Source organism: Eumetopias jubatus, unplaced genomic scaffold (assembly GCF_037043125.1).
Source record: "Eumetopias jubatus isolate StellerSeaLion01/CBP00866 unplaced genomic scaffold, mEumJub1_p1.0 scaffold_2, whole genome shotgun sequence".
NCBI classification, from domain to species: domain Eukaryota; kingdom Metazoa; phylum Chordata; class Mammalia; order Carnivora; family Otariidae; genus Eumetopias; species Eumetopias jubatus.
Window position 1 is genome coordinate 2,007,574 of NW_028274808.1, and position 14,662 is coordinate 2,022,235.

Consider the following 14,662-nt stretch of genomic DNA (forward strand, 5'->3'; position numbering starts at 1 on the left):
CCTTGTCCATGTATTTGGTGACATAGACCTGTGTTCTTTACTAATTCTGAAATGACTGATGTGATTAAAATATTTTAAAAGCAGTAATAGGTTATGAGATTTATTAGACCATTGTTAGCACAAAGGCAAAATTTCGTTGTTTCCCGTGAGCTTCCCATGTGTCATATTTGAATGTCTCTCTCATCTATGTATCTATCATCTACTTATCTAATCTGTTTATATTCCCTACATTTATCTTCGTGTGGCCAACAAGGTATTTGGTATAATTCTGGTAGATTCTTATAGGCCAGTGGCCCTCAGGATGCACCTGGGGCTGGGGGTTCACCGGTGCTCTGTCCAGCCCTGCACATCGCTGCGCCCATCCTGGAGGTGGCGCCCACCACCTTTATCGGGGAGCCTACCCCCCGAGGTCTGATATGCTCCCAGCCCCCGGCTCTCCATGATATGGTGAAACAAGAAGCATGCACAAGACCATAACTAGCAAATTCTGCATTTTTTATTTCACTTGCCCTCAGATGAGATGATTTACGATGACGTTGAGAATGGAGAGGAAGGTGGGAACAGCTCTTTGGAATACGGCTGGAGCTCCAGTGAATTCGAAAGCTACGAGGAACAGAGTGACTCGGAGTGCAAGAACGGGGTCCCCAGGTCCTTCCTGCGCAGTAGCCACAAGAAGCAAGTATGTGTTCAGTCTGTGTGGGAGACAGCATATCTTCCGGTAGCACGTGAACAGGCCTCTAAAATTTGCACCCCGTAATATTTAAGTGTTCTTGATGATGTTGGCACATAGTGTGAGGAAGGTGTAAGCAGTAGGGAAGGGGTTCCTGATTTGACCTTGTGTGTATAATCATAGCAGGATGGGAAATTCAGTTTTTACAGACACACTCAGAAGGCCCTCAGTGACCGTTCTCAGCGTTATTTGTGTTTGTGCACAGATAGGCACGACTTCCATGCAGCCTGAGTGGACGGTGTCGGGTCTCTGTGGGACGCAGATGGTGTTGAAGGACAGAGCCCCTGAGCTGCCCAGTTATCCGTCCTGAGTGGAGTGTGTGTGTGCACACCTGTGCGTGAACCCTGAGGTCAAGGTCTGAAGAGGAGCTTCAGAGATCAGGAGTGTGGATTCTAGAACTGGGTGGTGGTTGACTGTGGGACCTAGGAGCGCTTTCGTTGAGCGGATCCTCTTACTGAGATGTGTGGTTTTCCATGGTGCGTGGCTGTGCTATTTGCTCCCAGTTGCTGGGCTCTGGCTATTTGTGAAAGGGGTCATTTGTGCTCACGCTCACCGACGTGTCTGCAGGCTTCACGGGCTTTCTGTGTGAGGCTGAGCATCAGGCCACAGGCACAGGGAGACTGGCCTGTGTGACGGTATGGGCAAATCACCAGCCCCACCTGCACCCAGGGAGCAGAGTGGTGGGGTTTTGGCTCTGGCTCCCATGTGTGTCCAGCTTGCAAGTGGTTACGGGTCACCTAGTGTTCTCATACTCTGGGAACTGGCTTCACGAAGCCCAGAAGACCCTACCCCTTTGTGCAGGTCACCTCAGCACCTTACATCATTACAGCCTTTCCTTGGACCCCTTGCCGGCAGTCAGCACAGCTGAGACTTAACTGGCAAGGGAAGCCGTAGTCGGATTGACCCCATGCACCTGCCACGCTGGGCTTACGTTGAGATTGGAGAGCCGTGCGCGGGGGCCTCAGAAGAATGGTTAAAACACTCTTCAGTTTCCTTCTGTTGGTGGGCCGGGTGTCAGGTGCCCACGGACCAGCCACTCCCACACTTACTGAAAGACTGTATTCTTCGCCCTCTGAATGGAACTCCGTTCCCGGGCAGGCTCCCCAAAATGCCGAGTGAGAGGCCACTTCCCAGCGGGTGAACGGCCCACAGGGTGGCTCACGAGTGCGGGATAATCACCTGGGCACCCTCCTCCCTCCCTTGCCCCAGCTCGGCCGCACCCTGGGGCAGCTGGGAGCGCGGCTGGCAAGACAGGGCCGTGGGAAGGACCGGGCATTCTCGTTTAAGTCAGGATTTAAAAACGGCCTACTGAATGAACACTCTTAAGTTGTTGACTAGTCAACTCAAAAAAACCCAAATTTTTAATGAAAATTTGCTTAAGGTATCTTTTCCTGAGTTGACGTGGGAAGCATTTGCTGGAGAAGCCTTGAGGCCTTGGTTTCCATATCTGAGATTGTGGGATCACGGTGGACAGTGTTTTGCAGGATTCTCCCCTTCCCCATCCACTGAGACAACCGACGTTAATGTCAGTTCGGAGGCTTAAAAATGTGTGCTGTCCATTCCCAAATCATGACGCCCTGTATGTAGGGGCAGGCCTGAACTCGGGTATCGTCTGCCTTGGTGCTGGCACAAAAGAATAATTTTATACCTTGTTTACTTACATTTTGGATCATCTTAATGATCAAATGCAGGGGAATGAGGTCCTAGCTCCTTTGGTTCCCATAGTTGCTTTAGGCTGGTGTAGAAATGTCTCCAGTCTGGCTCGTCCACAGTTGCCTCCTCGCCCCACGAGTTTGACTTCCTCATTTTTATGTCTCAGGACTTGGTGGGCCAGAATTAGGGGCTCCCCGTGGGGCGTGGGGTCCCCCAGACGCCACCACCGCCATGTCCTCTCAACGTAAGACTGTCTGAAAGTACCGGAAGGAGCGTCCTTGTGAAAAGATTGTGTCTCTTTATGCTGTAGCTTTCCCATGACCTAACCCGTTTCAAGGAGCACTATGAGAAAAAGATGAGAGCTTTGATGGCAAACACGGTGGGAGCCACAGAGATGCAGCAGCTAAAGCAGAGACATGAACTCAAGGTAGTGTGGTTCATTTTTTGACCAGCTGCGTTGAACGTGCTTATTCAGAGACAGGCCATGCTTTTAAAAGAAGCACCATAGCAACCATGTTGGCCCTTTTTAACCCAACAGTGGTTCTCAAAGTGTGGTCCTGGGCTCCCAGGTGTCCCCAAGGCCCGTGTAGCGCGCTCACATTAGATCTGAGACGCTATTTACCCTCTGTCTCCCTCGTGCGCTCACACGCGGACGCGAGTGTCCCTGAGGCCCCGCTGTGTGGGACCGCAGCCACGGCCTGCAGGATCCGCCATCTTTGAGATGCCGGAGAGATTTCCAGACATGCGCAACCGCACCACCTATCTTGGGGGGAGATACAGTGGTGTTTCATGAATGCGCTACTTGGATAACACAGGACAGGTTTATTATTATTTCTAAATGAATGTTCAGAAAAGTTTGATATTTTTCTCAATTTTAACCCTTCATCCAGTAAACGTAGACCAGTGAAAGCCAGATGAACAGAGCTCGTAGGGCCCTTGGTACTTCTACGAGTATAGAGGGCTCCTGAGACCAGCAAGTTCGAGAACCGCTAGATTTGAACGTGGTGGCGGTCCGTCCTCGTAGAGGTGTTTTAAAAGGGCACTGTCAAGTAACGTTCACGTCCATTAGGTCTCTTGTTCCTCCGACGTTTTGTGATTTGTTTGTATGTGTGAAATAGTGTCTAACTGAAAATAGATGTTCCCTTCCGTTAGAGTCACCTGCTTAATTCCGGGGTGTTCTTGTGCCCTGGGCTTCCCACAGCAGGAGCAAAACTCTGGGAGTCACGTCACTTCCTTCAGCCCAGCCTCTGGCTGGTTCCCGTGCACGAATCTAAGGCAGCAGGTCACACAGGAGTGTCTGGGGCCTGGCGCGATTTTGCAGAGAGCCGTGAGTGCAGTCATTGGTCACGGGGGAGGCATGAAGGAGGCCAGCTTGGTGGAGGAATTTGGAAGCAGGTGTGTGGCAGGGAGAGCAGCATGCGCTGGGAAGCAGGGAGCCCTGAGACACGGTAAGTAATTAGGGCCAGGCCAAGCAGACCCCCTTCATCCAGTAAGAAGCAGACAGTAGCATGGGTCGGGAGCCCTGGCTCTGTCTCCTGGCTGCTGTGTGATCTGGGACAGGCACCGCAGCTCCCCAGCACCTGGGTCTTCATCGCTGCTCGAGGACCAGGCGCTTTGCAGGCTGGCCCCCTTTCGTCGTCTCTTTGCAATTCTCTGATTCTCATCTGAGAGACCCTGGTCAGGGTCTGGCTGAAGATCGAGGCTTAGCGGTCCGGCGTGGGCTAAGGCAGATGAGGTCTGGGGAAGCTGGTGGGTCAGGAGACGACGCAGAGGTGCCTTGCAGCAGGCGAGCCTGGGGGGAGGGGCGTGCAGGGTGGAGGCCCCAGCAGTGGCCGGCAGGGGAGATGGCGCATGTGGTGAAGGGCATGTCCCCAGGATGGGGAGGGGGGGACGCAGGACCCAGGAGCTGCGGTGGCCGTGCCCCATGGACGTTGGAGCAGGGTCCTGGCTAGCGAGCGTGGACGTGGTTTGGGTGCAGCTGGGTGGAGGCCTGGGGGGCTGGAGGATGCACGGGGCCAGCCAGGGCTGCAGTGCCTGTCCGACACCGGCGTGCACCCCCGGGGGGCACCCGGGCCCAGATGATCCGGCCCCGAGACACACTGGCAGGGTTGAAGTCCGTGCGCTGTCAGGACGGAGTCGGCAGGAGGACCAGGGCGGCAGGCAGTGTGGGGTCCCTTGGACCAGATGCCGGTTTGTCTGGAGCAGGCCATCTGGGGTTTCTCTTTATAAAAGAATCCCTTGGAGCCTGATAGCCAGTACCTCAGACCTTAGAGTTTTCGAGAATAAGGGAGGTAAGAAGCCAAAGCAGGTCGTTGCAGCTCTGAGCCCCAACGGCTGGTGTGTGCGTGTGTGTCCTCGGGCTCTGGGTTCAGGGAACCAGAACCCCTACATGGCGGTCCGGTGGGAAGTGTGGTTCTGGCTCCCCACAGCCCGCAGCGGGGCCCGAGCAGCCCGCGGGCGCCCCTGTACGCCGTGGACTTGCCCCCCGGCGATCTCAGGAAGGCAGCTGGGGGGCTGTCGTGCCGTGTCCTGTGTGCGCCCTGTGACCCGGGCCCGCCGCGTAACTGTGTGTGCTCTCGATTCACTGCCTCTGAGGTCTGCAGAGCACTGTGTGTGAGTCGTCCCAGGAGCGACAGAGACTGACCTTACACGCAGCCGGAGACCCTCGCCTCCCCATCCCCCAGGTCGAGGAAGGGCTGGTTGTTCAAGTGCGCTTTTCCTTCTTTCCTTCCTTCTTTTTTGTTAAACACACAAACATGGCCCAAACCGCACACGCACGCGCAGCAAGGGAGCCCCCCCCCGCCAAACCACAAAGCCAACTTGAGGGCACCTTTTAAGATCAAGCTACTTGACAGTATTCTTTTAAAATAAAAGCAGCAAGTGAAGTTTTATCGACGGTGTCACTTCTCATGTTTCCTGCTCTTCTTACAGATGCAGAAGCTCATGAAAGCCGCCAAAGAGGGCACGAAGGACGGGCTCGAGAAGACAAAGGCCGCCGTGAAGAGAGGCCGCTCTCTCATTCGGACCAGGTCCTTCATGGCTCCAGGTGTGTGACACGGCTCGCAGACCTGTCCGTCACACAGCATGTTGGTGGCGCGGAGTGCAGCTGCAGGCTTGTCACGAGCACCCCCCTCAGCACCATGCCCGTCGCTGGGGTGTGACATAGCTGGGCCTCCTGGGTCTCCCCTCCCGGGTGGAGGGAGGGCATGCTTTCTCAGCTGAAGGCATATGCTCGGACCTGTGCAGTAGCTCAGGGATGGACAGCACACACACAACGGGCAGCAGAAAGTTGAGTGAATTCTCGTGGGTGGTAGACTTCACTTCTCTTTCTGTGGTCTCTCAGCACACTGGCCCTTCGTGAACCCCTGCCCTGGGGGCTTCACTCTCTGTTCTCTCTCCCAAAATCCCCTTGGGTATCCGACCTCAGTCAGTTTGGATTCTCAGCAACTTTATTCTTTTTCTCTTTTTTTAAGGCTTTATTTATTCATTTGTAAGAGAAGGGGGGGGTGGGGACAGAGAGAGAGGGAGAAGCAGGCTCTCCGCCGATCAGGGGCCCAGACGTGGGACTTGATCCCAGGACCCTGGGTTCATGACCTGATGCTTAACCAACTGAGCCACCCAGGTGCCCCAGCAAGTTTATTCTTGATAAGGCATAATAATGGATGATCTGTTTACAGAGTATAGGTTCTCTTGCGTATATTTATTTCCCAGAAAGACACAGGCTAAGAGGGCTTGTTCTAAGCAGGGATTTTAGGAACCCTTTTGTTGGTGAGGAAAGATCTGGGATGATTCCAGAAGTTTCAGGTTTCCTGAGGCTCTCGGCACAGGGATTCAATGATGAATCTACGTCAGAGAGAGAGGTTGTGTCTGGAGTGTTCCATGTGGACAACAAGCTGTGGACCAAGGGTTATCTGACGTCTGGGAAGATGTCTTCACATGGGTGCATTATTACAAGACAGCTGGCTACCTACATGGTGGCTGGGAGCGAACTTTCCCGGAGTGGGCGCCGGGACCCTGACAGATTCCTTTAAAAACTTGACTTTGTTCTTTGCACAAGTGTTCTGAGAGACGAGCTGGTGCACACGTAGCATTTGCCGATAGCTGTGCCTGGAAAGCACCGTGAAACCACGCTTCCATAAGGAGCAGTCTCGGAGGACGGTGTGTATTGGGTGCTAAAACGAACTAGAGTCTTGTATAAATTCTAGCCCTAGTGAAATCTTCAGCATCTTGAAACAAGATGCACAAGAGGCTGTCAGGAGCCCCCGTGGGTTACGTGGGAAGGAGACGGCTGGGGTGCGGGGTTCTGGTACAGTGTGTGCCCTGACGGGTTACTGGCAGCATGCCGGGCGCCCCCGGGACGAACTGCTTCACGGGGCGTCCGGGCAGGTCTGACAGGTGCCCAGGCTGGGATTTGGGGCCCCACCCCAGACCCTGAACAGGAATCTGCAGGTCAGCACCCAGCACACAGGATGGGCAGGAAGCCCCAGGCTGGGCGGGAAGGAGGTCTGCGGGGACCCCCAGAGGGGTGCGGCAGTTGGTCAAGTGCCTCCCTGAGCCCGACGACCTTAGTTTCCCAAGCTATAAAATGGGAAGATGGGACTGAATTAGTGGTTCTTAAGCCTGGATGTACTCGTGAATGAAGGAGCATTTAACAAATCCCATGTGTGCAGGCTCAGGAGCCCTGGGACCGATCTGTGAAACCCGACGGGGGGACCTTGGATACCAGAAGGTTCTGTTCTATCTCTTTTTAAGACTTTGTTATTTAAGATCCATTTTAGATTCACAGCAGAACTGAGCAGAAGGCGCAGAGATCTTCCATATACCCCCCTGCCGTGCACCGCCTCCCCAACCGTATGGCATCCCCGCCATCTTGGTGCATTTGTTGCCACTGACGAACCCACACGGACACATCATCATCCAGAGTCCGCAGTGTACATTTACATGGTTTCCTTCTCAGTGTGGTGCGTTCTGTGGGTTTGGACACAAGTCCAGTGACAGGTACCCACCGTTACAGTACCACACACAGTAGCTTCACGGCCCTAAAAGTCGCCTGTGCTCCTCCTGCTCGTTCCTCCCTTCGCCACAACCCCTGGTAGCCTCTGATCTTGTCACTGTCTGTGGTTTTGCTTCCCCAGATTGTCAGAGTTGGAGTCCAACTGTGTGTGGACTTCTCAGACCGGCTTCCTTCACTTAGTCACATGTCCTTAAGGCTCCCCCACGTCTGTTCATGGCTTGAAGGCTTGTTTCTTTGTAGCGCTGAACACCATCCCACGTCTGGATGGACTGCAGCTTATGTGTCCATCGCCTACTGCAGGGCATCTTGGTGGCTTCAGGTTTTGGCAATGATGAATCAACTGCTGTAAACATCCATTGCAGGTTGTATGTGAACATAAGTTTTCAACTTCTCTGGGTAAATACGAAGGAGTGTCATTGCTGGATTGTAGGGTAAGAGTGTGTTTACTTTTGTAAGAAAGCACCAAACTGTCCTCCAAAACGTCTGCGCCACTCTGCACCCTGCCAGCTGTGCGTGGGGGCCCCCGATGCTCCACGCTCTCGCAGCACGTGGTGTGGTTGGCGCTCCGGATTTGGGCCGCTCTCATGGGTGTGTAGACACTGGGAGGTTCTTAAAAGCTCCTCACAAATATTTCTGTGCAGCCAGGCTTTTGGAGATTGGAATTTGATCATCTCTGGGCTCCTGTTACCTAAGAACCCCTTTGCTTTTCTGTTTTCCAGCCATTCTGTGGATTACTTAGCTACAGCCAAGTTTTTAAGGATAAGCTGAGTTTTGGTCTGATGGTAGTTCTGCTTTCCCAGTGAGCAGGGCAGACAGAAAGTCGAGAAATACACTGAGTCTCCACTTAGCTTTCGTCAATTACTGAGTGAGGGTTCTTAGCTGCCCTTCTTTGTTTCTGAATGCGGTATTTTATAGATTAAGAAATTGAAGTATTTAGTTCTGACTTACCAACCAGGTATTGAGAGGACACCTCTGCCTTTTGAAATTAAACGTCCAAGTATTGAAAACTTCAGGTATCGATGGACACTGTGTTCCTCTGGTGGAAAGGATATTTGCTTGTTAAAATTTTCAATTTAATCATGGCCCGGTGGAACGTAAGCGCGGAAAATCGAAGTGTCTGCCCGAAGCGTTGATTTTTTTTTTCCCCACGCTGTAATATTATGAATATATCATTTCAAGGTCAAACTAGTGCATTCTGACTTTTCTTTAAGATCACAGACCCTGTCTTGAAGAGGAGCAGAATTTATTTATTGATGTTGACTGCAAACATCCAGAAGCTGTCCTCACCCCGATGCCCGAAGGTCTATCTCAGCAGCAGGTAGGATGGGGGGCTGCTTCCTGGCGTGGCTGTGTTCCCCCGGCCGAGCGCCTGCCATCCCCCGCTCGCGGCCCCTCTGTGGCCTTGGTGGCCGTGGGCTTTCTGGCCCACGTGTGTTTGGGTATCACCCCCCGAGTAAGTGTGAGACGTGTGTGGGTGTGATTTATACTGGTTCTTACTGGCGGGGCGACTTTACCTAGAGACACTAGCATGTATGCGGAGTAAAAGATTTCCAACAACTGGTGAAATCAGCGGGATATCAACGAGTTTCTTAGCCTCTGGAAAGAGGTAGCAGAGGGAAAAAAATGCGGTGGTGTCCGTTTGATGATCTTTGGGTAAAAGGAAAAGAAAGCCTGAGGACCAGAGCGTGGAGTAGGGTTTGGGGCTTTTGGGGGGCCCTGGAGAGTTGTTCTGCATGGGGTCAGCATGACGCATGTCCTGGAGACACACAGCGCTAGGTAGACACGTGTGGAGAGCGGCGTGGCTCGGAACAAGGTGGTGACAGTGCTAAGCTCAGAGTCTGAACGAAGAGCTGAGTTGGGAGGATGCCCAGGGGCCGTTAATTGTTGTCTGCAAACTAGGAAGCTCAAGTTTCACGGGAGTTGAAGGGGGGGGGCCCGCGCAGCAGGGCTGACAGGACGAGGAAGCGTGTCTGTGGGCCATGGCTGATCTGTGAGCATGTCGGGAATGAAGGAGGACATGCCGACGGGCGTGCGGGGTGTCTTTAAGTGCTCGCATATCCCTCCATGTCCGCGCGCACGTCCCACGGGAGGATGCTGTGGCTCCGAGGAGGCCGATGATGGGGGTGGCGCCCTGCCCTGGGCACAGTAGGGCCCGACGCCTGAGCCAAGTCTCTGATCCCCAAACCTAAAATCCCAAATCCTAAGTCAGTTAGTTGGATGGCCCGTAAATGCTCTGCACCGTCCGGTGCTCCCTGGGCACGTGCGGCTGCGATCCCTGTGGGGCGCGGTGCTGGCTGTCCCGAGCCGTGGCTCACCCGCCGCTCTCCAGCCCCACCAGTTGGAGAAAGGGCCTTGAGTTCTCGAAAACACCCTTGATGTTCCTTTGAGGTCTCTCTGCCTGCGTCCCTCCTGCCCCACTCCTGTGCGGCCTGGGGCTCTGTCCACTAATGGGGTCTCCGTGCTCATTCCTGGGGGGACACAGTGTGACTTGGACCTGGGTCCCCTTGTCTGAGGACGTGGTGCCAGGGGAAGCAGGGCCCTCCCTCCTAGCGAGCGCAGGCGGGACACTGTGACGTCGTAGGGGACAGCTGTGTAGAGGACGTGGGACCTGACCTCTCAGAGTCCTCTCAGGGCTGCTACAAATGCCTGTGATTTCCTGGGTTTGACCCCAGATCTTCTGCCTGAGGAGACGTGCAGCCGCTGGGAATCTGAATTCGGGAAAAAGGATGGCGGAGATGGGCCCTCTGCTAGTCTGGGGAGTGACTGGGTTGTGGGGTCTAGCCTTCCTCGTGGAGCGAGGGGTGAGCGCCCAGACTCCTGACCACGAATGGGGCCAGGTGGCTGGCAGCCTCGCGAGGGCCTCTTTTAACCCCAGAGCCTTCTGTACTCTTTATCTGCCCTAGAAGCACTGGTTTTTATCTTAATTTTGTGAATTTGAATGGTCCTTTTTGTGGAGAGAGTCGCTCCCTTGTCAGTCACAGAGCTCTGGAATGTTCTGCACTGTGGAAAATGCCGTCTCCACCCGCTGGGTGGAGTTGTGGTTCCTGTCGCGAGCCTCCCCTCCTCCTCAAAGGCCTGGGTGGGGGGGCGGGGGACTGGGGTGTGTGTGGTCTAGAGGCAGTCTTACTGTAATTTTGTGCTCATTTTCCATTTATTGGCAAAAATAACTTGCCAGAATATGTCTAGGCTTGATGGAAGTGCCCAGCATCATCACTGGCCTTTAACAGGAACCGTGCGCCCAGAGCCCCATCTCCATGCTTGAGTGACCAGTGTGTTTGAGGCGGGAGCCGCTCGCTGGCCTTAATCCACAAGCTGCCCCCCCCTGCCCCCACCTCCTGAGCGTGTCTTCGCTTGGCCAAAGCTCTCGAGCCAAAAAAATCTATTCTTCCACCTTTCTTTCTTCTTTTTTTTTTTTTAAGATTGTATTTATTTATTTGACAGAGACACAGCGAGAGCAGGAACACAAGCAGGGGGAGTGGGAGAGGGAGAAGCAGCCTTCCCGCGGAGCAGGGAGCCCGACGCGGGGCTCGATCCCAGGACCCTGGCAGACGCTTAATGACTGAGCCACCCAGGCGCCCCTACTCTTCCACCTTTCAAAGCTGTTTCTCCTTCTACAACTTGGCAATAATAATTTCACTTGATCTGTGCTGCTACTAGCATTCTTTGAGTCAAGACTGGAATGGCTCTTTTCATGCTTTAGTCCTATGTGAAATATCCCGTAACGCAGCGTAGGGCCCAGAAGATACCGTTACTTCAGCTCACAATTGTTGACGTTCCTACAGTAACGTCACTTGTCCTGCTGTCCTTATGGTTTGTAATTTGAGGTTTGGCCTATTTCGTGACCGTGGCAACAGGGAAAGTAGGTTTTGTGCCTATAACGTTAGCTAACGCACTGTTCATAGCACCCTAGAGGCCTGTGGAGGTTTCCTTTGCCTCCTGTTTTGAGAACCAAGAAACAGAGCAAGAAAGTTCTTTATCCACAAGAAGTGAAATTTCTGTTTTCTGCAGCAGTTTGCTTACCGCTGTGTTTTTCCAACCGCCAACAGGTCGTAAGAAGATACATCCTGGGCTCAGTGGTCGACAGCGAAAAGAACTACGTGGATGCCCTGAAGAGGATTCTGGAGGTACCGAAACGTCGTGTCGCGGGGGACACTCGGGCCTCACAGGCCTTTTGCACACCTGCGGGTTTACGCGCGCACACGAACCATGACGTGATCGCAGTGGCAGAAGTCCCAGGACACGCTGAGTGTTGGGTCTGTGTGTGGACATGAAGAGTCGTGGGGTTTGCGTGAACCGTGACGTACGTGAGGGGATGTCTCCATATGTTTTCAACGCACCCTCTAAAGAGCCTGTACCGTCTTCCCGCGTGTCTTCGTTAGCAATACGAGAAGCCGCTGTCGGAGATGGAGCCAAAGATCCTGAGCGAGAGGAAGCTGAAGGTGGTGTTCTACCGAATCAAAGAGCTGTTGCAGTGCCACGGCATGTTCCAGATTGCGCTGGCCAGCCGCGTGGCTGACTGGGACTCCGTGGAAACCATCGGGGACGTCTTTGTGGCTTCGGTAATTGCTGGCAGGCCCCACCCCCCCACGGAGCTCGCCTGTGCTTTGCCCCGGTTTCCGTGCTCAGGGGGATGCCTCACGCCGGGTGTCCGGGTTAGCAGCCTCGGTGCCTTGCTCAGCGCACGCGCCATGAGAGCACAGGTGCACGTGGTCAGGATGCCGTCCGGAGGCTCGCCGGGCGCGTGTCTGGAATGCCACCAGCTCTATCCTGTGCATCGCCACGCAGTGGGAGCGTGGTTTTCATGGCGAGCCGGGGCTCTGTGGACGGTGTGCTGCTCTGTCCCACTCACCCCCGGGGCAGGTGGGTCTTGCCCGACTCCTTGTCCCTGTCCGGAGGCAGCGGAAAATGCCCACGTGTCCCCTGCAGCCAGTATTCTGTGGCCCGGGCCCTGTTGTGCAGACGCCGTCTCCAGGCCTCTGCCGACACAGGATGCAGCGGCGTGCATTCACGTTTCCTGCCCTGGAAACCAGCAGCCTCCTGTGTGCGTCCGGCAGTTCTGAGCCCTTTCATCCGTGGTCCATTTATGAACCATGTGTATTGTGCTTAGTAAGTGTTCTGTCTAGACGTGGGAGCTTACGGGAGCAAAGGGATATCCAGCTTGAAGTTTCAAGTGGCCGTTTAAGTGAATGCTGTAATAATGACACGAAAAACCTTTTCTTTTTCCTATAGAATTGTGTGGGCTTGATGACGTATGTAAATTACAGGAAGTGTATAAATTACAGGATGCCTCGAACACAACACGGGAACAGGAGTTCTTACTAAAATATTTGCATGATGCCTTTCAGGGATCTTTATGGAAAACAAAGAGGAAACTGGATATTTACTTTGCAGTTGCATTTTCTGGTGTTTTATGCGTTCACTGTCTACAATTACTCATCTCTGTTCTTGAAATATTGACCTTGGTGACATTTTTTTTTAAAAGGAAAAAATCTTAAACAATATATAGTTGAGATGAAAGCATTTTTTCTGTAAGTGACGGTCGCATCAGATACCCGCTTATGGATATGCCTGTTCATCTTGAGAATTTGTGGGCTCTTAGAAGAATATCAGAGGGAGGCCTCTTGGTGTTTAGGGAAACAGGACAGGGACCAGAGTGGCCCCTCAGCCAGAGAAGCAGGAGGGAATCAGTTTCCTTCCTCCCCCAGAGCATTTCCAGGGGACGCTCAGAGCCCGCCAGGCAGGCTGTCGGGGCCCACGTGGCGTCCGCCTCCGGAGGTGAAATCCACAAAGTGAGGACTGGCTGGAAGTTAAAGACAGGTGTCTGTAGTCAAGGACACCGCTTAGCTGAAGGCCAGACCACCAGGGACCTGAACAAGGATGCCGACAAGCGCATCGGGGTGAGCGAAGTGAGATCCACCCACTGTCTTAAACGATTCCTAACAAGTTTGCTTAAAGAAGAAAAAAAAACACATGGGGTCGTGATGAAGTGTGTCCTGTGGAAACATCACAGTGACTGACAGGTTACTTTTAGGGCAGGTTTCGGATCTTTTATCATGTCCTGGAGGAGGGAGGCCCTGGGCTCTATGCACTGCTGATAGTTCTCAATGTTCTCTGTTGTTTCAGTTTTCCAAATCCATGGTGCTCGACGCCTATAGCGAGTATGTGAATAATTTCAGCACAGCGGTGGCAATCCTCAAGAAAACGTGTGCTACAAAGCCTGCATTTCTCGAGTTTTTAAAGGTAAGCACTTTTTTTTTTCATTCTGGGTTTTCACACCCTCTGATAACAGGTTCCGTGTCCAAATACTTTATAGTGGAATCTTACCACATTTTGCCTCTACACATGTCATGTTATTTGTCGTAAAGATATTGTGCCGACGTGTTGGGTCAGGGCTAGAAAGGAAGATGAGTTTTCAGAGGTGGCAGAGCTTTTTGAAAATAACCTTTATTTGCACATCCTTGGAAGGGTGTGGATGGATGGGCAGGCCGAAAGGTAAGGTCCGATCCCAGAGGAAGCTGCCTTTGGCTTGGCTTCCTGTCCTTCAGCACGGCACTAGGGGCAACAGACAGAACGTTTGGGATTGGGGTGGAGCTCTCCGGCCCCATTCGAGTCAGAGCAATAAGCTGATCGCTGAAGGACGAGCCCTCCGTGGGCCAAGGGTGAGAGGTGAGGTGCGTCTGACGTTGACAATGCGAGTTGTTGCCCTGGGATGTTTAGCCCACGGTCCCTCACCGTGGCCAGCCACCGACCCCAGACCTCACTTGCACGAGGCCCCAGTTCCTGTCATAAAACCTTGAGCCAGAGTTTGTCCCTGTTACTTAAATTTTCAAAGCTCCTGCTACCTGCAGCGAGTGGACTCAGGTGACGTTCTCACTGGCCTATTACACTGAAGCTGAATTCTCCCCCACCCCTTCCCTGGTCACCAGCCCTCAGTTTCGGGGGTCTCGGTGCTCGGTGGTCTTTCCATATCACAGCACGGCTCCTGGGGGGACGGAGACACGTTCAGACGTTCCCTGCCTTGGAGGAGGTTGTAACTGTCTTGGCAGACACTGACGGTACCTGAGATGTCAGCTGAGGGGCCGGGCGCAGCCCCCACCGTCAGGTGACCCCCTGCCAGGCGGCCTGGGGACAAGGACCTGTGTCCCTAGCCTGGGAACTGCTGTCAGGAGGCTGAGCCGCCTTGGTGGTGGTGGCGCTGGGCCCTCGCCCCGCCATCCGACCACACCGCTCCCTTAGCTGGAGACCCCACCCTGGTGTGCCGGGGT

General features: G+C 53.7%; 1 protein-coding gene across 1 annotated transcript in view; it reads left to right on the forward strand.

Annotated features, from left to right (window-relative positions):
- Window positions 1–14,662, forward strand: part of ARHGEF10 (Rho guanine nucleotide exchange factor 10) — an 86,477-nt gene that overhangs the window by 24,734 nt on the left and 47,081 nt on the right. The window contains exons 7-12 of the mRNA XM_088020893.1: window positions 516–679; window positions 5,315–5,429; window positions 8,609–8,715; window positions 11,444–11,521; window positions 11,777–11,956; window positions 13,521–13,637. Of these exons, the coding sequence (XP_087877019.1) occupies window positions 516–679; window positions 5,315–5,429; window positions 8,609–8,715; window positions 11,444–11,521; window positions 11,777–11,956; window positions 13,521–13,637 (761 nt within the window). The remainder of the gene's footprint in view (window positions 1–515; window positions 680–5,314; window positions 5,430–8,608; window positions 8,716–11,443; window positions 11,522–11,776; window positions 11,957–13,520; window positions 13,638–14,662) is intronic.